Genomic DNA, 22,168 nt, shown 5'->3' with positions numbered 1-22,168 from the left:
TTTGGGGACTATGGGACAAATATTTATTGCCTAGTTATGGGGTAGATGAATTTTGACTTATATTAATGAGATAGAGGTGAGTCACTGAAGAGATGCTGGACAATAAATTAGAACTAAGCTGGGAGACTGGTCTCTTGAACTACTTTAGAAACTGTGGAATAAATCTATGTTTATAGATTTGTGGAGTGTCAAGTGTGGAAAAGGAACAAGAGGTGAGTCTATTAGGTTTCTGCTGAGCCATCACAAATCTATGGTATAGATGGCAGGAATGTGAGTTTTGATTTAACATCTTGAGATAGAGATGAATCACTGAAGAGAGTTGCTTTGGATAGCAAAATAGAACTTAGCTGATCTCAGAAAGACCTTAGGTCTGGACAGAGACCTCAGAATTTGCACTTTCACCTTTAGAGGACAGAGTTCAGAAGAGGTGAACTGAGATAACCTAGAGCTGAGAGCTGATTTCAAGAGAAACTTCTGGTTGGGTTAGGAAAGAGACTTCTGGACTCGAGGAAGAGGTGTATGCTCTATCATCTATTGCTTGAAAGAGCAGACTCATGTTAGTATTTATTTTTTTCTTTCCTGGCACTGCTACTCCTGCCCAAAAGTCAGGACCAAACCAAAGAAGTAGAGAAGCTAGGAAGATCTCAGATTTAAAATTGTCTGCTTTTTTTTTTTAGGTTTTTTGCAAGGCAAACAGGGTTAAGTGGCTTGCCCAAGGCCACATAGCTAGGTAAATATTAAGTGTTTGAGACCGGATTTGAACCCAGGTACTCCTGACTCCAGGGCCGGTGCTTTATCCACTGCACCACCTAGCTGCCCCAAGATTGTCTGCTTTTGCTAAAAAAGCATAACAATATAACAATAACTCAGCAGTGCAGCAAAGGAGCAACCCAACTGGATTAAGCAACAGAGGAACAGTCCTAGTCAGAAGGCTAATAGAAAGGCCAGGAATGGCTTGAGCAGAGCATCCATTGAGATATCAATCTTATCCATCAGTGAATTGTCCTTCAGACTGTTTCTGAGGAACATCAAGACCCACAAGTCAGAGTTGTGAGTCATCTTGGGCGCTGTGTTCTATGCATGAGGTACCTCTTTTATATGATTCTGTAAGTTTGTCATCACTGCCACCCACAGCACTGTGTCTTAGTGGGAGTGTTCTAAATTTATGGGTAGAATATTATGTGATCATTATTCTTGCTTTGTCTTCTATTTAGTAAATATTTCTGCCCAAGAGTTAATGGAGTTCGGTGAACTGATTTGTTATTCTGGAATTCTGAAATCAGCTCTCAGTTCTGAGATCTTCTAGGAGCTCATCTCATCTCACCTCTTCTGACCCCACTTTCTCAAGCAGTAGGTTAAAGTGCAAACTCTGAAATCTCTTTCCAGACCCACAATAAAGTCTTCAAGTCAACTCAGTTCTGCTTCACTGTCTAAAGCAGTGATTCACCTCTATTTCAAGATGATAAATCAAAATTTCACATTTCTGCTATCTCCACCATAATTAGGCATCATATATTTGTTTCATAGTCCCTAAATAGCAATTCAAGAGACTAGAATCTCCCAGCTCATTTCTATTTTACTGTACAAAGCAGTATCTCTTCAGTGATTCACCTCTATCTCATGATGATAAAACAATTTGCATCCTACCATCTACCCATATTTAGACAACATTCATTTGTTCCATAGGAGCAAGAATTGTAGAGTAGAAGTATATTCCTCCCTTTCATGTTATCCCTGGAATTCTGTATGAGTTTCACTTTGGGAACCTCCAACTTGACAGGATCTAAGTTCATTATGAAGTGAAATAAGCCAATTCAGAGAGAAAAGGGGAGTCAGGTTCCATGTCCTATATACTACCTTGATATGACATGGTCTTTGTTTCTCTTTCTTAATATCCTGATAGCTCTTTTCTGTCTATTAACCTCTGTACAAAGTTCATGGTTATCTGAATCAAGAAAACTTGAACTCTGTGGATGGAAGAAACTGTGTCAATGGAAAGCATTGTTATTTCCATCCTAATGACAAGAGGTGAAGAATCTTTAGGTATTCATCTACATTGTGCCCTGGACTCCTAGAGCCTAAGGAATTTTCTTAGCATAAGATGAAATAACTGATGCTTCCTTTTTTGACTGAGAAGAAATCAGATTTTTCCTCCTATGCTTCCATTGTTGGTCTAAATTGTAGATGACAGCTGGACTTGGAACTAGAGATTCTTGAGTTCAAATTTCATTTGACACTTTTAGTTATATAAACCTAGGGCTAAGTCATATAATGTCTGAAACTGTTTCTTTAACTGTTAAATGGGAATAATATTTGGAATACTTAGCTCATAGGGTTGTGAGGACCAAATGAAATAATATATATAATTGTATTTCAAACCTAAAAGCACTATATACATATCAAATATTCTAATGTGCCTATTAGTGTGAGTTATCCAAAGGCCAGCATTGGTCAGCAGCAACTGCAGAATTCTTCTCATGGAAAACCAGTGATTTTCCATTGCTCTGTTCTCTAGGGGTGAGAAAGATGGTTTCATCACTTATCGATGTTCTGAGCATGCAGCCTTGTCCCTGAGGAATGGTGCAGCCCTAAGGAAGCGCAACGAGCCCTTCTTCCAATTAAGCTATGGGGGACTTGGCCAGTTCTTCTGGACCAGATGCACTAACTTTGGTAAGACTGCAAAGTCAGCCCACATCCTGGGATTGCAAGGCTTATTCAATTTCCCTTTCTGTACTCTCCCCTCCTACCATTCCATGGGCTGTGTTCAGAGGGGAAAACAATGTTTAAAGATACATCTATTACTTTAAGGCTTAGAAAGACTAAACTCCTATCTCTAGAGACTGATTTCACAGTCCCTTCAAAGGGTCTTTTTGTATCTATATCGGTCTTTTTAGTAGCATAGCTCTAAAGGTAAAAAGAGAAGAATTATTAGTCCCTTAACTAGATTACTGTCCTCAAAGCCCAAGCATAGCTCATATTTCCCATGTTCACTCACCATTAGGGGTGACAGCAAAGACTTCATTTATAGGACTCATGACCCCCCCCTCCCTTCCAGTGTTGTATCCCTTGAAATATGGGCTACTTTCCTCAAGGAATCATATGCATTTAAACGTACATACATATGAAACATTATGATTCCTGTACATTTAAGGATAACTAATTTAGTAAAGTGGAAAAAGCATTGTCTTAAGAGTCATAAGATCTGGATTCTAATCCTGACTCTGTCACTTTAGTTGCATTATCTCAGTCAAGTTCTTTAATCTTTCTGGAACTCAGTTTTCCCATTTTTTTTAATGCTAAGTTTTTCTTATTTATTTTTCCAATTATACATCAAGATAATTTTCGGCATTCATTTTTGTAAAGATTTTTCTCTCCCAAACTTTCTTCCCTTGACACTAGGATTGCAAGTAATCTGACAGAGGTTATACATGTACAATTGTAGTACACATATTTACATATTAGTCAAGTGGTGAAAGAAGAATCAGGACAAAAGGGCAAAACCATGAGAAGAAAAAAGCAAAATAGTTTTCCTATTTGTAAAATGAGTGTTAGACTGAATGATCTTTCATTTTCCTTCTAGTCCCAACTTTCTCTAAGTTGATTATTAGAATTATTAAGGTAACACTATGGGGGTACCCTTCCATAACTATAGAGGCTGACCTCAGAAAAGCCAAACCCAGGCTTCCCCTACATTGTGCCTCTCAGTACCCCCATCAGTTTGTGGTTGAACACAGTTGGCCATAGTATGATCCAGGGTGACATGCATCAAACCACTTCGACTCGGTCCAGTCACTCACTCCTCCTCTTGTCCCTGCCCTCCTCAGATTCCAGTATAGAAGAGGCCTCCCCGGCTTCGGTGAAAAACAAGTATGAAGCCATGGATTTTGACAGCTTGCTGAAGGAGGCCCAGAGAAGCCTACATCGATAACAGCCTTAATCCTAGAGGAATACCTCAATACCTCAGTCAAGGCCCTTCCAATATGTTTACGTTTTCAAAGAAATTAAGTACATGAAAAAAGAGAGTGAGAGAGATATGTGAGAGAGAGAGAGAGAGAGAGAGAGAATAAGAGAGACTGAGACTGTTGTCCCTTTAAATCAATGTTTACATTGAACAAAGCTGCTTCTGTTTGTGAGTTTCCATGGTGTTGATGTTCCACTGCCACACTTTAGTATCTTTGCTTCAGATTGGTTGTTTCGGTGCGTCTGTGAGCATTCTGCCATCCATCCCCAATTCCCTTATATCCCCACCCCTCTGGTTCCCATTGTGGAGTTGCAGCTGTGTTCCCATCACATTTTCTGTCTGTAGTGTGTGATGATAAAATCGTTACTTGTGAATAGAATCAGGACTATAAACTAATTTTTAATTGCAGAAAAAAAGTATATACTTAAAATACCATATTTATGGCTCAGATGTACTGTACTTCAAACTAATTCATTGTGCCGCTTCCTGGATCTCTAACTATGCACTGTAATGAGGTGCTCGCCACTGTGCTGATGGACTCCCGGCTGGCTCTGGGAGGGAGGGAAGAAAAGCAGAAAGGAGGGAAGCAGGGAGGGGTTGAGACCCCATTGGACTTCATCTCCTCCCTGGAGCAGGAGGCTGGATGGACATTTGTGTGAAGCCTCCATCTGTCACCAGCCCATCTTCCAACCTTTATTCTTCTTCATCCCAGTCCTCTCCATCTCTTTGCCCAACATCATCCCAGCCCACAACTTTGTACTGGCTACTTTTGGTGGTAGAATGATAGCCTCCAGAGCAATGGCCAAAGGTCCAGGATGAGACTGTGTTCCTGTTGGAAGTGGGGGAGTTCAGACTAAGCCTCTGAATTGTGCAGTTTCAATCACAATGGGACTGGGTTAACTATACTATACTTTTGTTGTCGTTGTTGTTATTGTTGTTGTTGTTCAGTTGTGTCTGCCTCTTCATGATTCCCTGGATTATATCATGCCAATACTGTCTATGGGATTTTCTTGGCAAAATTACACATGCCTGGGGTATACCAGTCAATTCTGATTCACCTTCCTACTTAACTACCAGTCAAGGAACAATGCCCAATGCCCAATAACTACCAACCCAGTAAACCCAGACAGTTTAAGAGCACTTACAAACTTTAAGCTGCCACAAATAATGATAGTTATTTGAAACTGCCCACTTCCAATGAGAGAAATGGTGTTATGTGATAGATAGGAAAGTTGACCTCAAAGCCAGAAAGACCCAAGTCTACTTCTGACACATACTGTGTGAACCTAGACAAGTAATTTGACATCTTGGCTGTTGGCAATCTCCAAAACTAGTAATGACTTGGATTGGCAGAGGGAAGCTCATCAGCCAAGAGGTTCCCTACACTAATAAAATTTCAGGTCCAGCCTGTGCCCTTATCCTATCTACTTGCAGTATAGATACTGGACTTTAAGAACTGATGTTAATCTCTATGGTCCTTGAGTGACAGCCATCCATGTAGTCATCCTAACCATGAGTCGTGGACATTTGTTCACAGGTGGCAGAAAGAATCCTTTGGGAATTGGAAGTTAATTTTGTAAATATTGTCAAAAGACCCAGATAAAAGAAAGTGGCTAAAGATTTTGTGAATATCTGAGAAGATCTAAGCCACAATAGAATCAAGTGGGAAGAGGGTCTTGGAGGACATTTCCCCCAATTGAGACAGTGCAGCCCCACTTCTTGTACGTAGATCCTCAAAATCTTTAGCCAAAAGCCCCCTATCTGTGGTCTGGATTCCAGTGACCAAGTTCAAGAAATTTAAGCACCATAGAGAATGGTCTCTGCAGGGGCCCCATCTTCTCAGTCCATTTTCATTTCCCATTCTTCAGGTAGTTCAGAAGTTGAGGGTTTTACCAGGCCAGAAATCACAGCATCAGCTTAGCACTGCCCATATCAACTGCCTCTTCTACTGGCCCAGGAGCCAGCCTGAAGAAGGAAGATTCCCAAAATATAGAACCAATCATGTTCAAATCCAATTATAACACTTCTTGGGTGACTATAGCTCTCATGGCAGGTTTTACCCAAATTTTACACAGGAAACTGTTGCTAGCTAATGCTCAGTTCTTATTACTGGCATGTCCTATATAAATTTGCCCTGACTGATGTCATTTCATAACTACATGTTTTTAATGTGTTAATGAAACTCTGTTGTAACATTGATTATTGTGATATTACATTTTAATTCATTGTTCCCCTGGCACCAGTTGCCTCTTGGAATGTCACTTCACCCAATTCCAGAGAAATGGTTTAGAGAACCAACCAACTGAAATCTGTTGTAATGTGTTCTAGAAAAAAAAAATAGACTAAGCCTTGTTCTGGTCTGAGGTGTAGAAGCTGACAACCTTAAAGTTAGCATTACAATATTAACTAATTCGTGGAGAAAGTAGAAAACTCATAGCTGGCAGGTTGTTCTGAATCACCATCATAATCCCCCTTTATTCCAAATGGTGCCAAATAGCCTTCTCTGAGACTGAACTACTTGGATGCTTTGGATTAGAACAGATGTCATTCTGTCATGGGTTGATGGTGATTCTTGAGTTAGAATCACTCACTTTTCCATGGTATTACAGACATTCACTTTGAGACAGCCCTCTGCAGCCACTGCCTGAGATATTAAACAATTAAGCAGGAAATCATCTGTTCCAATAGAAAGACCATAACCCAGTCTATTAGGCAGCCTCAACTTTCCCATCTATTAAATGAGAAGATTGAACTTCACTCGATGATCCCCAGGGTCCCTTCCAGGACCAATATTCTCTGTCTCTGTTCTAAGGCCCCTTCTGGTTTTCACATTCTCTAATTCTATCATTTAAGACTCTCCCTAAGGCTGTGATTCCTGTGAATATGTATATTTTCCTGGGGAGAGTCCCCTTCTAAACTCAGGGTGAAAGAAATTGTAGAGAACAGGTTTGTAGGTAGGGAAGAAAAAAAGAGAAACTTGAGACTGAGGTATATAGTGAAAGGAGAACACTTGACCTTCAAATCTTTTTTCCTCTTTAATAATTAAGTTACTTATTTCTCTGTGTTCAAGGACTAATTCTCAAGTCATTTCTGCCTGCCAAAGTATAATCCTTTAGATTCCCCACTCATCATTGTGACTCCATCATGTCCCCAAATATCTTGAGTTTATGTGCTTCCCACAAAAGGCCAGAGCCTGGTACCTGGTTGTTCTTCTCCTTGTGGTTCCCCTTCACAATTTCCTCTCCCAAACCTCCAATTGGAACCCAGAGTGAGCGAGACTCTTGCTGCCTTTGGCCACCACCTCATTGTAGCTTTGCCTTTTCCCCATCCTTGTATTTTCTCTCTCCCCACAATAATGTTTACATGTGATTGCCATGACATCGCTTTGTGTGGACTGTGTCTGATAGCCTCCCTCACCCCATCTAGGAATGGGTAGGGCTATCTGTCTCTGTGCTGTGCTGATGTTTAAAAAGCAAATCAAAACTCAGTCAAACCATTAAGTGGAATTCTTCCATCTCCTTCCTCAGCACAAGGCTGAATCAAAGCTCATACCTGGGCTCTGGTTACAGAAGGAAAATGCATCAAAAAATGTGAAATATATGAATGGATTGAGTGCAGCTAAAGGTCCATCCAGGGTATCCACATCTGCTTTAGAATCTCATAGCACTTTAGAGCAGCTGGAGTTAGGCTGTAGTCCAGGCTTAGGAAAGCAACAGTGCCATCAAATGTGCAAGAGAAAAGAAGGTCCCATGATTCAAAGACTCAATCAATACTCAAGTCCTAATATAGGAAGAGATGCAATAAGTGGTCTTTTTAATGCCTAGAGCCTATAAAATAGTTTTGAGAGATTTCTCCAAGACTTATGCAATATGCACACTAGTGTCCATGGGGAGGGTGGGTCATTGGTGTCCCAGAAAGTCAGCAGCTAGGGTCCTATTGGATGGACATTCCTATTTGGAGTTGACCATAGACAGAGTATTTCTTTGTTTGCTGCCACTACTGTACTTGAAGCTTTTCCTGGAGACTTGGAATGACTGAATATTTTAAAAAAATTATGATAAACTAAAGCACAGCCATACTCATATACTTTGTTAATAGTGCTGGGTGCTAGAATAAGGGATCCCCTGATATTTACTCTCATTGAAATGGAGAAGCTTTCCTAAGCTTGGAAAGTTAGAGCCCTCAGGGGAAGAGACTGCATGAAGAGGGAAGGTAGACTTCCTCATTTTCTTGGCCAAAGGAGTAGATTTCCCTCTCTGTGCAACATTGTCCAAGAGGGGAAATCAATAACATTGTGCAATATGTTGTGTCTTGTTCCCCAAACTCCTTTTGCATTTCAAATGAAAAATTGACTCAAGTGTCTTTGCTGAGTCTGGAACAATATTGTAAAGACAATAACAACAACCAATTTCTATAGCACTTTACAATTTATGAAATCTATTTTTCATGGTGACCCTGTAAAGAAGGAAGTATAAGCATTATCTTCCATTTTACAGAAGAGGTAATTGAGGCTCCTAGAGATTAAGTGATTTGCCCAAGGTTATTAGCAAAGCTAAGATTCAAACTCAGGTTTGAATATTCTTCATAGTCTTCTCCCCAGCACCACTGCTCAGGAGATCTAAAGAGAAAGCAGTAGAGGCCTAAGCATGCCACTCATGTACCAATTGTCTAATAATTCCATTCTGGAGTCCCATCACTTCAAACTTTGGGATGTAGACATGGGATGACTTTATATTAAGCCAGTAGGTCAACTTTAATGAAAACACTAAAACAAGGAAGACCCTATCTGTTTCTTTGTTAACTCCACAGAGTAAACTTGGAAAGAGAAAAGATGTTGCTAGGTGGTCATGAGTGTCAGTGGAGAGAGGAAGCAGCAAGGCTAGTAACCACCATTTAGAAGGTGTATGATAGGAAAACCACACCTGCTTGAGCACTTTGTCAGATCCATATGCAAGAATAACCAAGAACAAGAAACCAAAGGCTATCCCTAGTTTCATCACAAGTCCAGTGAATTGGAAGAGATTAAGGGGTTTGTAATGCTCTTCTTGTAAAACCAGCCTCTCAGTGAGAAGACACCCTTTGTGAAACTGATGGTTTCACTATTAGCAGTCTGACCTTAGTCAAGTGACTTCCCCTCTTTGGGCCTCAGTTTAAACCTTCTGTAAAATGGTTGTAGCAGGGGACTGGGGGGGAGGGAGGGATTGAAGTAGATGAACCCTAAGATTTTATCCTGTTATTCTATCATGCTATGTTCTCCACTACCTTCTGCAGCTGTTGGTAGGCCAAGCCATAGTGAGGTAGGAGAGGTTCCTACCTGCTTTTCTTAATGTTTTCAGCCACTGGGCCATTGCCAACCCTCATAATGAATACTCTCAGTGAGTCAGTCAGCTGAGATGCAGGGAACCAACTATTTTTACTCCTATATGGAGGAGGCCTCCTCAGAGTTTAAGCCATAGCCTCTTAAAGGATAATGTGAGAGGATGACATTCAGAGATGCCTACCTGGGAATCAGAGCTCCTCTGCAGTGAATACTTTCATGGGAAGGGTAAATCCAGAGGGTTTCTGTTCTCTCCTCACACTGTGTGCACCTTGGGAAACTTTCCCCCTTAGGATGTAGTTGGCTTGTTTGAAAAAGTTGCATAGTTTAGCAAGACTTTTCAGTCATTGATTTTAGATGGTTAGAAAATGTACAGAAAAAGTCATAGGTGGAATGTGATGATTCATCAATTATGCTGCATGTATTGGTAGGTTTTTGTAAGATGAAATATTTGTCTGCTTCAGACCTAGACATGGGCTTCTTTTTACTTCACCATTCTACATGGACCATTATCTTATCTGACAATTAGGGGACAGAGACAGACTGGGTTAGACCATACATGCAATGTAGAGTTGAAAGGGATGTTAAGAGATCTAGCCCAACCCCTTTATTTTATAGAAGCAGAACCAGAGGTCTAAAGAGATTAAGTGATTTGTCCCAGGGTGTACAAGTATTAAGCAAGCTTAAACTCTGACCCTCTGGATCACAGAACAGGTGCTCTTTTCATTATACTAGAATTTTCCCCTCAAGAGATAATACCACATAGTGGATAAAGGGTTAGGCTTGGAATCAAGAAAACTAGGGGTCAAGCCCTGCCTCACCTAGGCTAGCTGTGTGACTGTGGACAAGTTTCCATATTCTGGTGCCCCCAGGATGCTCCCTGAGGCTTTGAGTTATAGATAAATTGCTAATCTACCTGAATCAGAAGATCCTGGCACTGATGAATTTAGAGATCCAGACCAAAAAAAAACTCTTAGGTCCCAACTTTAAAATTTCTTTTACTTTTTAACTTTTAATTTATAAACAGGGCCCTTACTTTTCAACTATCCTCACTTGAGGAGGCTAGAAACCACTCATATTTTACTTTTCCTGGAGTCACAATCAGCTCATGGGCATTTTCCATCCGACCTGCCTCTTGGAATTTGCTAACATTTTTGCCTTACTAAAGTGCGTGGCACATAGTAGGCGCTTAATAAATGTTTACTGATCGATAAGGGTATGGTATGTATTTGGTAGGGGGGAGGGGAAGCGGGAATCCACTTTCTCCCTGCCACTCTCTGTATGGCAGAGGACGGCAGTGCCCATTATAACACAAGTTATCAAGGGACCTAGAAATCATTCCCTTTGTAGACTTTCCACAGATTTCGTTATGTTTTCAATTGCACTAAAAACCACTGTGGACATGGGGGTCCAAATCTGAACTTCCATAGAGCAAGTCCATGGAGGATGAAGTAGCTGTCCCAAAAGTATAATACCAGAAAGTCTAACCCTGGTATTTTTAGGATGACCACTCTGCACAGCTCACCTGTCCCCCAAAAGAGGTAAAGACCTAAGGAATAAAGTAGGAGCTTACAGCTTCTCCAAAATTAAGTAGGGCCAGGTCTGCTCTTTCCCATATCCTGGAGAGCACTTGAGCACATAGTAGGTGCTGAATGAGTATTCACTTATAATGGAGGAAAAGGTAAAGGTGTTTTTGTACTTAAATAGCTTTTCTGATGCTTTCAGGTTAGGAATAAAAAGTCATAAAATAGCCTACCAAGAAGGCTTAGGGAATCCCAGAGAGTGTCTTGACGAGGGCACTTGGTAGAAAAGGAGATGGTCCGTTAGTTTTGTAGTCAGCTAGGGGAAAAGGGCCCTAGTTAGGGCAGTCTTCCTAAATCCTTAGGGAATTCTGCTCGCCATCCCTTTGCACCCATCCCAATCAGCCTTGTATCCTAGGGTTAGCTTTGAATCTTCACCGAAGCCTCCTAGATCCCCCAGGAACTCCAACTCTGATGGAATGATGCTCTCTGTCTATAGGTGAGCCTTAATCCCTGGCTCTTGGGGTCAGGTGGCAGCCTAGCCCAGCCCAACCTTGATAACCCTCAGCAATATTGAGCCAAGGGAAGCCTTTACCTTTCCATCATGGGCTAGAACCTGGGGATGGTTCCATGAGCTCAAAACCCCATCCCCCCAAAAGGGCATAGTTTGGGGCATTATTGATCAGGAAGCTAGGCAAGGTAAATGCAGCAAAGAGTGCCCATGCACGGGTGTGTGTATGCGTGTGTATGAGAGAAAGTCAGTTGATGCATTTCTTGAGAAAGGTGCAAGAATTTCACCTACAGAGGGACACATCTGCTTTGTTATTTATAATAGAAAGCTCAATTTTAATTTTGTAAAAGACACCGCTAATGATTGAGAATCAAGTTTTTAGTTTTGCTATTTTTTTTAATTGGTAGAGGTTTTTATATATTTTCCCGCTTATGTTGGGATGTGTCCTTATTTATATAATATACTTTAACCTTCAAAGGCAAGGAGTATCTATGCCTTTTATTGTTGTTGTTGTTGTTGTTGTTGTTGTTGTTATTTTATTTCTAGTGTGATTTACCTGTCTACCTTCTAAATGAGAAAACGTTTCCTTGTATTTTTACATTGTCAGATTCTATAGTTTCATAGATAATTTAACCAAATTGCTCTGTGTATTATTATCCCGTGAGTATAAAGTTCTATTTTAACTTCTGTAAATACTTCAGAATGGGCTTCTTTTTTTCAAACTCCAGCTGTGGAGCTAATTGTTTACATCACAAAGACTGTAGAATCTCTATGCTCATGTACTGTAAATAGTGACGTGATCGCCTATAAATAAACTATAACAAATACACTACTGTGTTTAAAAACAATACAAAACACATGGATACTTGCTGGCCAAGATCTTTCTTTATTAGCTGTCTGGTTGCTGAAAGGGATCCTGAGGCTAGGGCTAAGAGTAGGTGAAGTTGGTGCATTCGCTGTGTGGGGCCCACATTCTGATCCAGGTCAAGAAACCTACCAGGTAAGTCACCAACAGGTATTCCATTTATGTCCCTCTGCAAGTCATGTGGTATACTCCTGACTGCTCTCTATAGCAGTCATCCTTGAAGAACTCAACTTGGGGGTGGCAAGGGTGAAGCCCTGCCCTGTGAGGCAGGAACTCTGGGTTTTAGCTGTCCCTTTATCACACTCTGGCTAGGTGACCTTGAGGAGGTTATTTAGCTTGAGTTGCCTCATCTGTAAAATGAGACTTGGACTTAAATGATCTCTAGTTCTAACATTTCTTGCTCTGAATGCCTTTCTGCCTCTGTGCTCCAAGGTCCCTTGCCAGGCTGTCATTCTTTCTTCTATGATGCTGTCACTTGGACTTTATGTGTCCAGGCTGAGAGAAGACAGGAATTTGACAAGTGGGGGCTTTGTGAGAAACCATCTTGTCTCTAGTCCCAGTGTTTTCAATATGGGGGCCCTTCCCTAGAGAGTTCAGGGTTATTGAAATTGCCAAATGAGCTTGGAATCCTAGACTTGAAATCAATACCCAGAACTGTGCTCTGGTTTGCTTTGTGGGACAGCATCAGAAGATACCAGTTACCCTGCAGCAGAGGCAGGAGTCCTCTTCTATAAATACCATAACCAGTACACTGCATATGTATCCTGACCACACATGTTCTTCTGTGCACGACCCCCTTGGATGACCTCTCTTGTGTCCACTTTTCCCTCTGATGGCATGTCAATTAAATGGGAAAATCTATCTTAGGTTTATACGGGGAAGGGTTCTATTGCTATTTTTCTTTCCTTGCTTTCTTATTAAATGACTTTACTTTAGGTCAGGGTTGTGGGTGGGGGGAGAATTGTATTCTTGACAAAGGCCCACTAAGCTCCCTAGGTCCAAAACCACAAACATTAAGAATAGAGATATGGTACTATCATTACTCAAGCACCAGATTATTTGCCTTGGGCTCCCTCTCGTGTCTGAAAACTTGCAACACACCATTTTTTAAAATATTTTTTTTTCACTCTTAACAATGATATTGTTTACATGTAAGACAAAGTATGATAGCCAATCAGTACTTTTCCCCTCAATCAACCAGTATTTTTCAAGATAAGGGGGAAATCCAGGACCCATGGGGTGCTTCCACATTGACAGGAGGGATACTATATACAGTATTTTGCCAGTAATTACATCACATCAAAATAATTCTTTCTTTATTGCAATTCTATATTCTATATTCCCTGGGTTCATTAGCTCATACTTTAGAGTTGGAAAGAACTTTAGAGATAACTTAATACAACCCTCCATTTTATTGATTAAAAATATGTGACTAGTAAATAGCAGATTCTGGATAGGAAGCTTGATCCTCTGATCAGAGTCTCGTATTCCTTCCATCATACAATCCTTGGGCTCGTACCTAAGAGAGTCTGGAGAAAAATCATGGGCATGGGGGTGGAGGGTAGATCAATTTTTTCCCAAAAAACCATATAACATAGTGTATGTTTAATGTGCCTGAAGACTAGTAACTGCTATCCTGAATTGTTTATCTTTCTGTTCAAAATTCCTTTAGAGCTACCAACCAAGTACTCCCAAGCCCATATGCTCAAGCAAGTAATAGAAACAACTGGGGCTAAAAAACAGGAGGCAAAATGGGCAAGGGAAACCAGCAGTTGTGGAAAAGCAAAACCTTTACATGACAATGGTCATTGCTGTTAGGGAAATTGTTCTCATTGCATACTTTGCCTTGTACCATATATTAAATACTTAATGAATGCCCTATCTAAAAATCCATCTATCTGTTTTTCTGTCAACTATATATCCATCCATCTATCTAGCCATCTTCCATCTATCCCTACCCATCTATCTATTGTGTTCTCTACATGCTGCATTCAGTCAGAATATCTTTCCATAACTAGTTGGGTGACCTTGGGCAAAGCACTTCTCATCTCTAACCCTTAGTTTCCCTATCTATGAAATAGATCTGAGGTTCCTTCTAGCACTGACATTCTATGATTTTAGAATTTATTATCTTCTCAAGAAATTGTGCTTCCTCTTGCTAACTTATGTAACATTTTTCCCCTTCAGTGTTTGACTCCATCTATACGGTTTGAGAAGTAGTAATGCAAAAGTTTGCACTACTGAATAGAGCAGGACTTGGACTGTTGGCTTCCTTCTCCAGCTACAGGCTTTCCCTGGTGTCCAGCAGCTGCTGCAAAAGAAAAAAGAAAACACCAAGTTACCGAAGACAGCTGTTTGTATCAACACTGCCCTTTCCATTACTTCTATTGTCTGTGTTACTCTGGATGGGGGGAGGGAGGTTCAGGCCAAGTACAGTATATAATGCTAGAGCTCTCACTAGCTCTTAGGTCAGTATTTTCCAAATTGGGTCCTAAGAGACCCTGATGTTCCACACAATTATGAAAAGAATTCCAAGAGAAAATTTAGATACTAGCCATATTTTCCCTCAAAAATATTAACTATTGAATTTTTTTGCAATCCCAAAATATTTGTGTTTAATGAATATCTAAAGATATACTCAATTTCCTCCATTTCATTCTAAAATTTTAACCAAACTTCTCTTTGTCCTCGTGTTTTTCATATCCCACAACCTCTATCAATATTTATCAATGTATTTCAAGTTTCAAGGTATCCCATGGCCATATCAGTTTGGGCAACATTGCCTTAGACTCTTAGGAATCAAACTGGACAGGGTGATTAAAACCCAAAAGATAAACTGCTCCATCTTGATCCACAGCATTTCTCTCCTCCCCTGCCCTTCATTCCACTTTCAACTCTGATTACTTGGGACTTCCTCAAAGATAATGAATAATTAGAAGGAACTGACTGCTGAAATAGAAATGGGAGCCTTGGGAAGAAATGACTGATCTTAGAACTAAAGATAGAGAAGGATAGGAAAATGGGTGTTCAGTCGTTTCGGTCATGTCAAACTCTGTGACCCCATTTACGGTTTTCATGGCAGAGATCCTAGAGATTCCTTCTTTAGCCTGTTTTATGGATGGGAATTTACAAACTTCCTGATAAGGAAATTAAGAGAAACAGGTTTTAAGTGACTTTCCCATCTGAGTCCAGATTTGAACTCAGGAAGACAAGTCTTCCTAATTGCATGCCCAACACTTTATCTACCTAGTCACCTATATACCTCAAGAGGAAAATCAGACATAATCTAAAGTGTACACTTGATTTCAGGAGAACAGATTTTAAAGATGCAACATGGTGCCCTGCAAAGAGGCCTAGATTAGGAATCAGAGGACCTGTGTATGAACCCCAACTTTGCTCTCTCTCTATATATATCTATATAGATATAGATATATATCAGTGTCCTTCTTGGGGCCTCAGTTTTCTTATTTAAAGATGGTGGTGGTGATTTAAAGAATTTCAATATTTGGAAAAGACCTCAGAGTTCATCTAGTCCAGCTCATATTTTGAACAAAAATCATACTTAACAAAGGATTACCCAGTCTTCCCAAGATGATCTCCCGCAAAGGGGAATTGTCTTCATTAGAAGAAACAGCTCATTTGATTTAGCTCTGTTAGGAAACTTTTTCTCTCACTGAATCTAAGTTTGTCTTACAACTTCCTCTCATTGTTCTTCAATTCTCCCTTCTAAAAATAAGCAGAACAAACTAGATGTCTGAGGAGAGCTGCCATGTTCCTCTTTTACTGGTAAATCAATACCCCCAGTTCCTTTATTTGACTTCCAACATGGGTGTTGTAACTTAGGACCCTGGTGGTAAAGTCTCTGCTTCCTGACCAGTCCCCTAGTGGAATACCCTTTATTTCCTGACCCCCAAGTTCCCTAAGTTTTTTTCAGAATAGATCTAGGACTGAAGCAAGTCTCCTATTATAGACTTGCTAGAGAGCAGAATGCAGCTGCTGTGCCATGTTGACAGCTTGGACAGAGGGGAAGGCAACTCAAGAGCAATGAGAAGCTTCCAAAAAGGGATCTTAAGATACAGACACTGATGGTTTTGATGAGAAAGAAAAGGGGGAATTATCTAAAGTTGTGGATACCCAAGAATGTCACTGATCAAATGTAGATAACTGAGAATGAATACCAGAAAGGAATACAATCCTTTAAAAAGGGTATTGGAGGGGGCGGCTAGGTGGCGCAGTGGATTAAGCACCAGCCCTGGAGTCAGGAGTACCTGAGTTCAAATCTGACCTCAGACATTTAATAATTACCTAGCTGTGTGGCCTTGGGCAAGCCACTTAGCCCCATTTGCCTTGCAAAAACCTAAAAAAAAAAAAAAAAAAAAAAAGATATTGGGAGTGCCAGAGCTTAGCAGGAGCTGAAGTTGTAATGAAGACTTAGACCAAAGAGAAGGAATTTTTGAATTTGTTTCAGATAAATATCAAAGTGGGGATAAAATGCTGCTGCTGGAAAAAACTGACAATGCTGACAAACAATGAAGAAAAGAGAGAACTGTTTAGTTTTTATTTCTCTATTTAATAAAACCCCTGGTCTAAAGTGTAGGAAGAAAGGATTTAAATATAAATGGAATGGATACCTAAGATAAATTATAAACAGAAAGCACCTAGGTTCAAGACCCAGATGAACATCCTAGTGTACTGAAAACTTATGGATGTCATTTCTGAGGCCTTACCAGTGATCTTGAAAAGATCCTGGGAAAGTTATCATGACTAGAAGTGGGGAGCTATGCTAATTTTCTTTTTTTTTTTTTTTAGCAAAGAAGTTCATTTATTTAAATCATGACAAACAAGTTATCAATTTAACAAGTCAAAACAGAAGTCAGAGAAGATACACCTATAGGAGAATATATACTAGGCAGTACTGAGTGAGAGAGTTCTTCCTTTGGAAGCAAGTTAACTCAGATCAACCAAGAAAGGGTCCTTGATCTCACCCAAGGGAAAAACTTCCCAGTCTCCAGAGTAGCAAACTGGGAATAGAGACATAATAGTCTTCCTGCTCCTTTCATATCTTCCCAGGGTCATTTCCTTCAGTTTTTTGTTTCAAAGTTCATCTATTTTATTTTTTTTACTTTCATCCATATGCATATGTATTATTTTAAGTGTTCATCAGATTCTGAAGGCTGGGTTTTTCTTTTTTTTGTTATTTTGTTGTTTTGTTTTGTTTTGTTTTGTTTCCTCTGAATGGGGATAACATTGTCCATAGCCAGGCTAATACAGTTGTCCTAGCTCTCTGAACTGCTGAGAGGAGCTGCTTCCATCAAGGTTGATCATCTCACAAAGTTGTTGTTAATGTGAACATTGTCCTGCTCCCCTCACTCAGCATCAGATTCTATAATTCACTCCATGCTTCTCTAGAGTCTGACTATTTATGGTTTCTTACAGAATAATAATGTTCCATTGTATTCATGTGCCATAACTTGTTTAGCCATTCCCTAATTGATGGGCATCTCCTCAATTTCCAATTCTTTGCTACTACAAAAAGAATTTATGCTAATTTCCAATAAAGGGAAGAGGTTCAGATCTGTGAACTGTAGATACTTAAATTAAGAGAAAATGCTATGATATTTTTGCTTCCCTTTTTGAGGACTTTTTTGGTTCCAACCTATGATTTCCTTGGTACTGTATAAGCAATTTCCTTGGAGGAAATTCTTTTTGCAGAACTATAACTGCTCTGCAATTTAGAATATTAATTGCCTGGGGCCATGGAGAGCTTAAGTGTCAACACACACACACACACACACACACACACGGGAAGTATGTTTCAGAGACTGACTCGAATCATGAAGGCAACTATCTACCAGGACATGCCTCTTTTCCTTTGAAGATAATTGCAAAAAAAACCTGGCAAAACACAACAACAAACCCACTCTCACCCACCAACTCCCTTCATAGTCTAACTGGTAAAGGATATGCTGATATAGCTGAAAGTTTGCTGCATTTGAAGTCAGAAGACCCTGGTTTAAATCCCAGTTCAGTCATGACCTCTGGTAAGTCATTAAATCTCTCTGGGGCTGAGCTTGCTTATCTGAAAGATGAGGGGGTTGAGCTAAATGACCTCTAACATCACCTCCAGCTCTAAATGTGATCCAAAAATGAGCAATCCCAGGTAAGGAAGTAGTTGAGGAAAAGAGTTAATTTTGCATTGAACTAAGGTTAGAGTACAGACCTAGTAGTGGTAATTTTGGGTCAAAGAGACACCTAGGTAGCACAATGATTAGCATGCCAGGTCTGGAGTCAGAAAGACTCATCATCCAAATTCAAATTTGACTGCAGACACATCCTAGCTGTGTGAGCTTGGGAAAGTCACTTAATCCTGTTTTCCTCAGTTTCCTCATTTGTAAAATGAGCTTAAGAAGGAAATGGCAAACTTCACCAGTATCTTTGCCAAGAAAACCGCAAATGAGGTTACAAGGAGTTGGACATGAAAAAAATGAGTTAGTAATGAAAAAAATGACTAAACAACAATGAAATTTCATGAAATCTCAAATTTGGAACATGTTAATGACAGAGACATGATTCAAACTCAAGATTCTTGATTTTCAGTCCTAAGTTCTTTTAACCATGTTAAATTATAATTTTCAGTCTTAAGTATTTTAACCATGTGAGATTACCTCTTAGCAAATGAATATATAAATTTCATTTTAACCACAGTCTGATTTTAGGATTTTGAACTGGAATAATGGAAAAAATGAAAAGTTTTTAAAGAAACAGAAAAGCAATATTATGGGACATCATTGTTATTTTTTCCTCTTCTATCCAGTGTCCTTTAGCTTAGACAATTTTCCTTATAAATTAGTTACATTTCTACTTATGACAGCTCTATTTTTTCTCTGAATATTATTTTATTTTATTTTTTCCAATTACATGCAAAGATGGTTTTCAACATTCATCTTTTTGTAAGCTTTTGAATTTCACATTTTTCTACCTTCCTTCCTTTCCTCTCCCCCTTTCCATGATAGCCAGTAGTCAGATATAAGTTATACATATTAAACATATTTTTGTATGAGTCATGTTGTGTCAAGTTTTCTCCAATTCTTAATTAACCCTTCCTTTCATTTTAAAATTCTATCAGAGGTAATACAATTCCTAACCTTCTGATGGTTGTGAGAAGATATACAGAGAGCCAGAGACTCTCTGGAGTTGAATTTGAACCCCAAAGAGAACCCCTGTATTCCCACTGTATCAGAGCACAGTCCTGCTCTCCTGGCCATTATTTGATTATTTGATTTTTTTAAATTTTGTTTTTGTTTTAACAAGGCAATGGGGTTAAGTGACTTGCCCAAAGTCATACAGCTAGGCAATTATTAGGTGTCTGAGTCTGGATTTGAAATCAGGTCGTCCTGACTCCAGGGGTGGTGCTCTATCCACTGCACCACCTAGCTGCCCCTTCCTGACCATTATTTGAATTAAAAGAAATATTTGCAACCTGAGACCTTCTGCTGGAACCAAGACTCCCCAAATGTCAGAGCTTGGCTGCTGTTATTCTCATGTCACTGCAAGAATTCCCCTTGCCAAGCTTATTATACCAAAAGGACCAATGCCAGATCTGGAAAGACTGCTACACCTTGTATAACACTACTTTAAAATGTCACCATCATGTGCCCCACACTTCACTCACAAACCAAAGACTAAGATAGAATAAGTACCCTGAATCTACCCTAACATTCTTCCATGAAGGTAGTATCTGACAAAATTAGAAACCATAGATCTTGCTTTTATTCTACAATGTCAAGTGACTCTAAGCCCTCTTGGGCAAGTCATTTATCCACTCTGACACTTAACTTTCCTCATCTACTAAATGAAGAAATTGGATTGGATGAACTCTGGGGTTCTTACCAGCTTCAAATTTGTGAACCAATGTCCATGGATTCCCAAAGTTAATCAATTGAATAAGGAATGAAAAAAAGTGGGAAAAATTCTAGAAGAGAAAGACACCCACTTGACTATTCTTTGGGGCAGAGCAGAAAGGAGAGATGATCAAAGACATTGTCTTCCATTATCTGAAAAGCTTCCATAAGAAAGGGAATAGTTCTATTCTCCTCAGCTCCAGAGAGCAGAACTAGGAGTAATATTGACACAGCAACAATTATTGAGCATCTGTGATCTGCCAGGCACTGTCAAGTTGAAGACACACAAAGAAAGGCAAAAAAATGTGGTCGCTGTCCTCAGGGCTCATATTCTTCCCCCCCCCCCCCCCTTGCAAAGTTTGAATTATTCTTTTTTTCTTTTAGGTTTTTGCAAGGCAATGGGGTTAAGTGGCTTGCCCAAGGCCACACAGCTAGGTAATTATTAAGTGTCTGAGGCTGGATTTGAACTCAGGTCCTCCTGACTCCAGGGCTGGTGCTCTATCCACTGTGCCACCTAGCTGCCCTTGAATTATTCTTAATAACTCAGCATACAACTTTCATGCATGCATACAGAAGAAAAAGCACATTGGTATCACAATGACATTTGGTTGCATTTCCAATTATAATACAGCAAGTTCAAGTCTGCTTGGAAATTTACCTTTATTCAAATTAGAAGATTGCTACACTATTATTTGTGATAGTGTAAAACTTGATTTTTTTTTTTGGTATATTTTAAGTGCTAGATCACTTTCTGGTTCACTTTTAATTCTCCCTTTGGGACCAGACCAGTATATACAATATTATTATGCAAATTTAATCATTTTCTTTTTTTAAAAATAATCTTTTTATCCCTAAACCTTTGTTCTTAAACTGTTATAGTGACATAAACCATAATAGCAAGTCATTTGTTTAATGTCACGTTGGTTATTTTTTTAAAATACAGAAAGCTGGGGCAGCTAGGTGGCGCAGTAGATAGAGCACCAGCCTTGGAGTCAGGAGTACCTGAGTTCAAATCCAGCCTCAGACACTTAATTATCTAGTTGTGTGGCCTTGGGCAAGCTACTTAACCCCATTGCCTTGCAAAAACCTAAAAAAAAAAAATAAAAATAAAAATAAAAAAATAAAATAAAATACAAAAAGCTATGTTTATTCAAATAATGCCATATGACTAAACATTTTCCAATTTTAAAGAAAAATAATATTTTCCTTGGATAAAATTTGACTTTATGAAATTATTTTCTTTTATCTATTATTTTAATGAGGTTAAATGCTTCTCTGTCACAAAAAGACATTTGAGTGACCCACATTCTAATGGGGGAGGCAACTTGCAAACACAGCTATGTACTACAAATTCCATATAAGGGGAAATAAGAGAGAATTAGAGGGAAGGCCTTGGGAGAGGTTTCTTGCATTAAGCAAGATTTTAGTAGAAACTTGAAGGAAACATTGAAGGGAAACCAGGAGCCAGGCACCAAAGAGAGCCAGTGAAAAGGTATGGACCTGGGTGATTGTATGCAAGGGATAGCAAGAAGGCCAGTGTCACTGGCCACTGGCAGGGGCCACATTGAAACAATTTAAAAGCCAAACAGAATGCTATTTTTGTTCTGTAGGTAAAGGGAACTACTAGAGTTTACCAAGTGGCAACCTGTTGGGCATGGAGTCAAGAAGACTCATCTTACTGAGCTCAAATCTAGCTCCAGACATGTCTTAACTGTGTGACCCTAGACAAGTCACTTAACCCTGTTTGCCTCGTTGGAATTCTTAGGGGCATCTAGGTGGTGCAGTGGATAGAGCACTAGCCCTGGAGTCAGGAAGACCAGAATTCAAATCCAGCCTCAAACACTTAATAATTATCTAGTTGTGTGACCTTGGGCAAGCCATGTGGGCAAGCCCCATTGCCTTGTAAAGCCCTCCTCCCCTAAAAAAAATTGTAGTAAAGAAAACCCCAGGTGGAGTCATGAAGAGTCAAACATGACTGAGGATGACTGAACAAGAATTTACCACCATCAGACCTGTTCTTTAGGAAGATCACTTTGGCAGCTAAGTGAAGGGGGGGGGGGAGGGGGACAGAGTGGGAATAGCCTTGATTTGAG

General features: G+C 39.7%; 2 protein-coding genes across 6 annotated transcripts in view; one reads left to right on the top strand and one right to left on the bottom strand.

Annotated features, from left to right (window-relative positions):
• Positions 1-20,412, top strand: part of PPARGC1B (PPARG coactivator 1 beta) — a 166,792-nt gene extending 146,380 nt beyond the window's left edge. For 3 of the 4 annotated variants that reach the window (XM_074212659.1, XM_074212658.1, XM_074212657.1), the window contains exons 11-12: positions 2,516-2,670; positions 3,825-20,412. In XM_074212659.1, the coding sequence (XP_074068760.1) occupies positions 2,516-2,670; positions 3,825-3,928 (259 nt within the window). In that variant the 3' untranslated portion in view covers positions 3,929-20,412. The remainder of the gene's footprint in view (positions 1-2,515; positions 2,671-3,824) is intronic. The other variant, XR_012473776.1, reaches the window with a different exon arrangement.
• Positions 12,122-22,168, bottom strand: part of PDE6A (phosphodiesterase 6A) — a 92,099-nt gene continuing 82,052 nt past the window's right edge. Inside the window, exon 22 of one of the 2 annotated variants that reach the window (XM_074212661.1) lies at positions 12,122-14,485. In XM_074212661.1, the coding sequence (XP_074068762.1) occupies positions 14,412-14,485 (74 nt within the window). In that variant the 3' untranslated portion in view covers positions 12,122-14,411. The remainder of the gene's footprint in view (positions 14,486-22,168) is intronic. The other variant, XM_074212660.1, reaches the window with a different exon arrangement.

The sequence above is a fragment of the Macrotis lagotis genome, chromosome 1 (genome assembly GCF_037893015.1).
Source record: "Macrotis lagotis isolate mMagLag1 chromosome 1, bilby.v1.9.chrom.fasta, whole genome shotgun sequence".
Classification (NCBI taxonomy): domain Eukaryota; kingdom Metazoa; phylum Chordata; class Mammalia; order Peramelemorphia; family Peramelidae; genus Macrotis; species Macrotis lagotis.
This window is presented reverse-complemented; position numbering and strand designations above follow the sequence as displayed.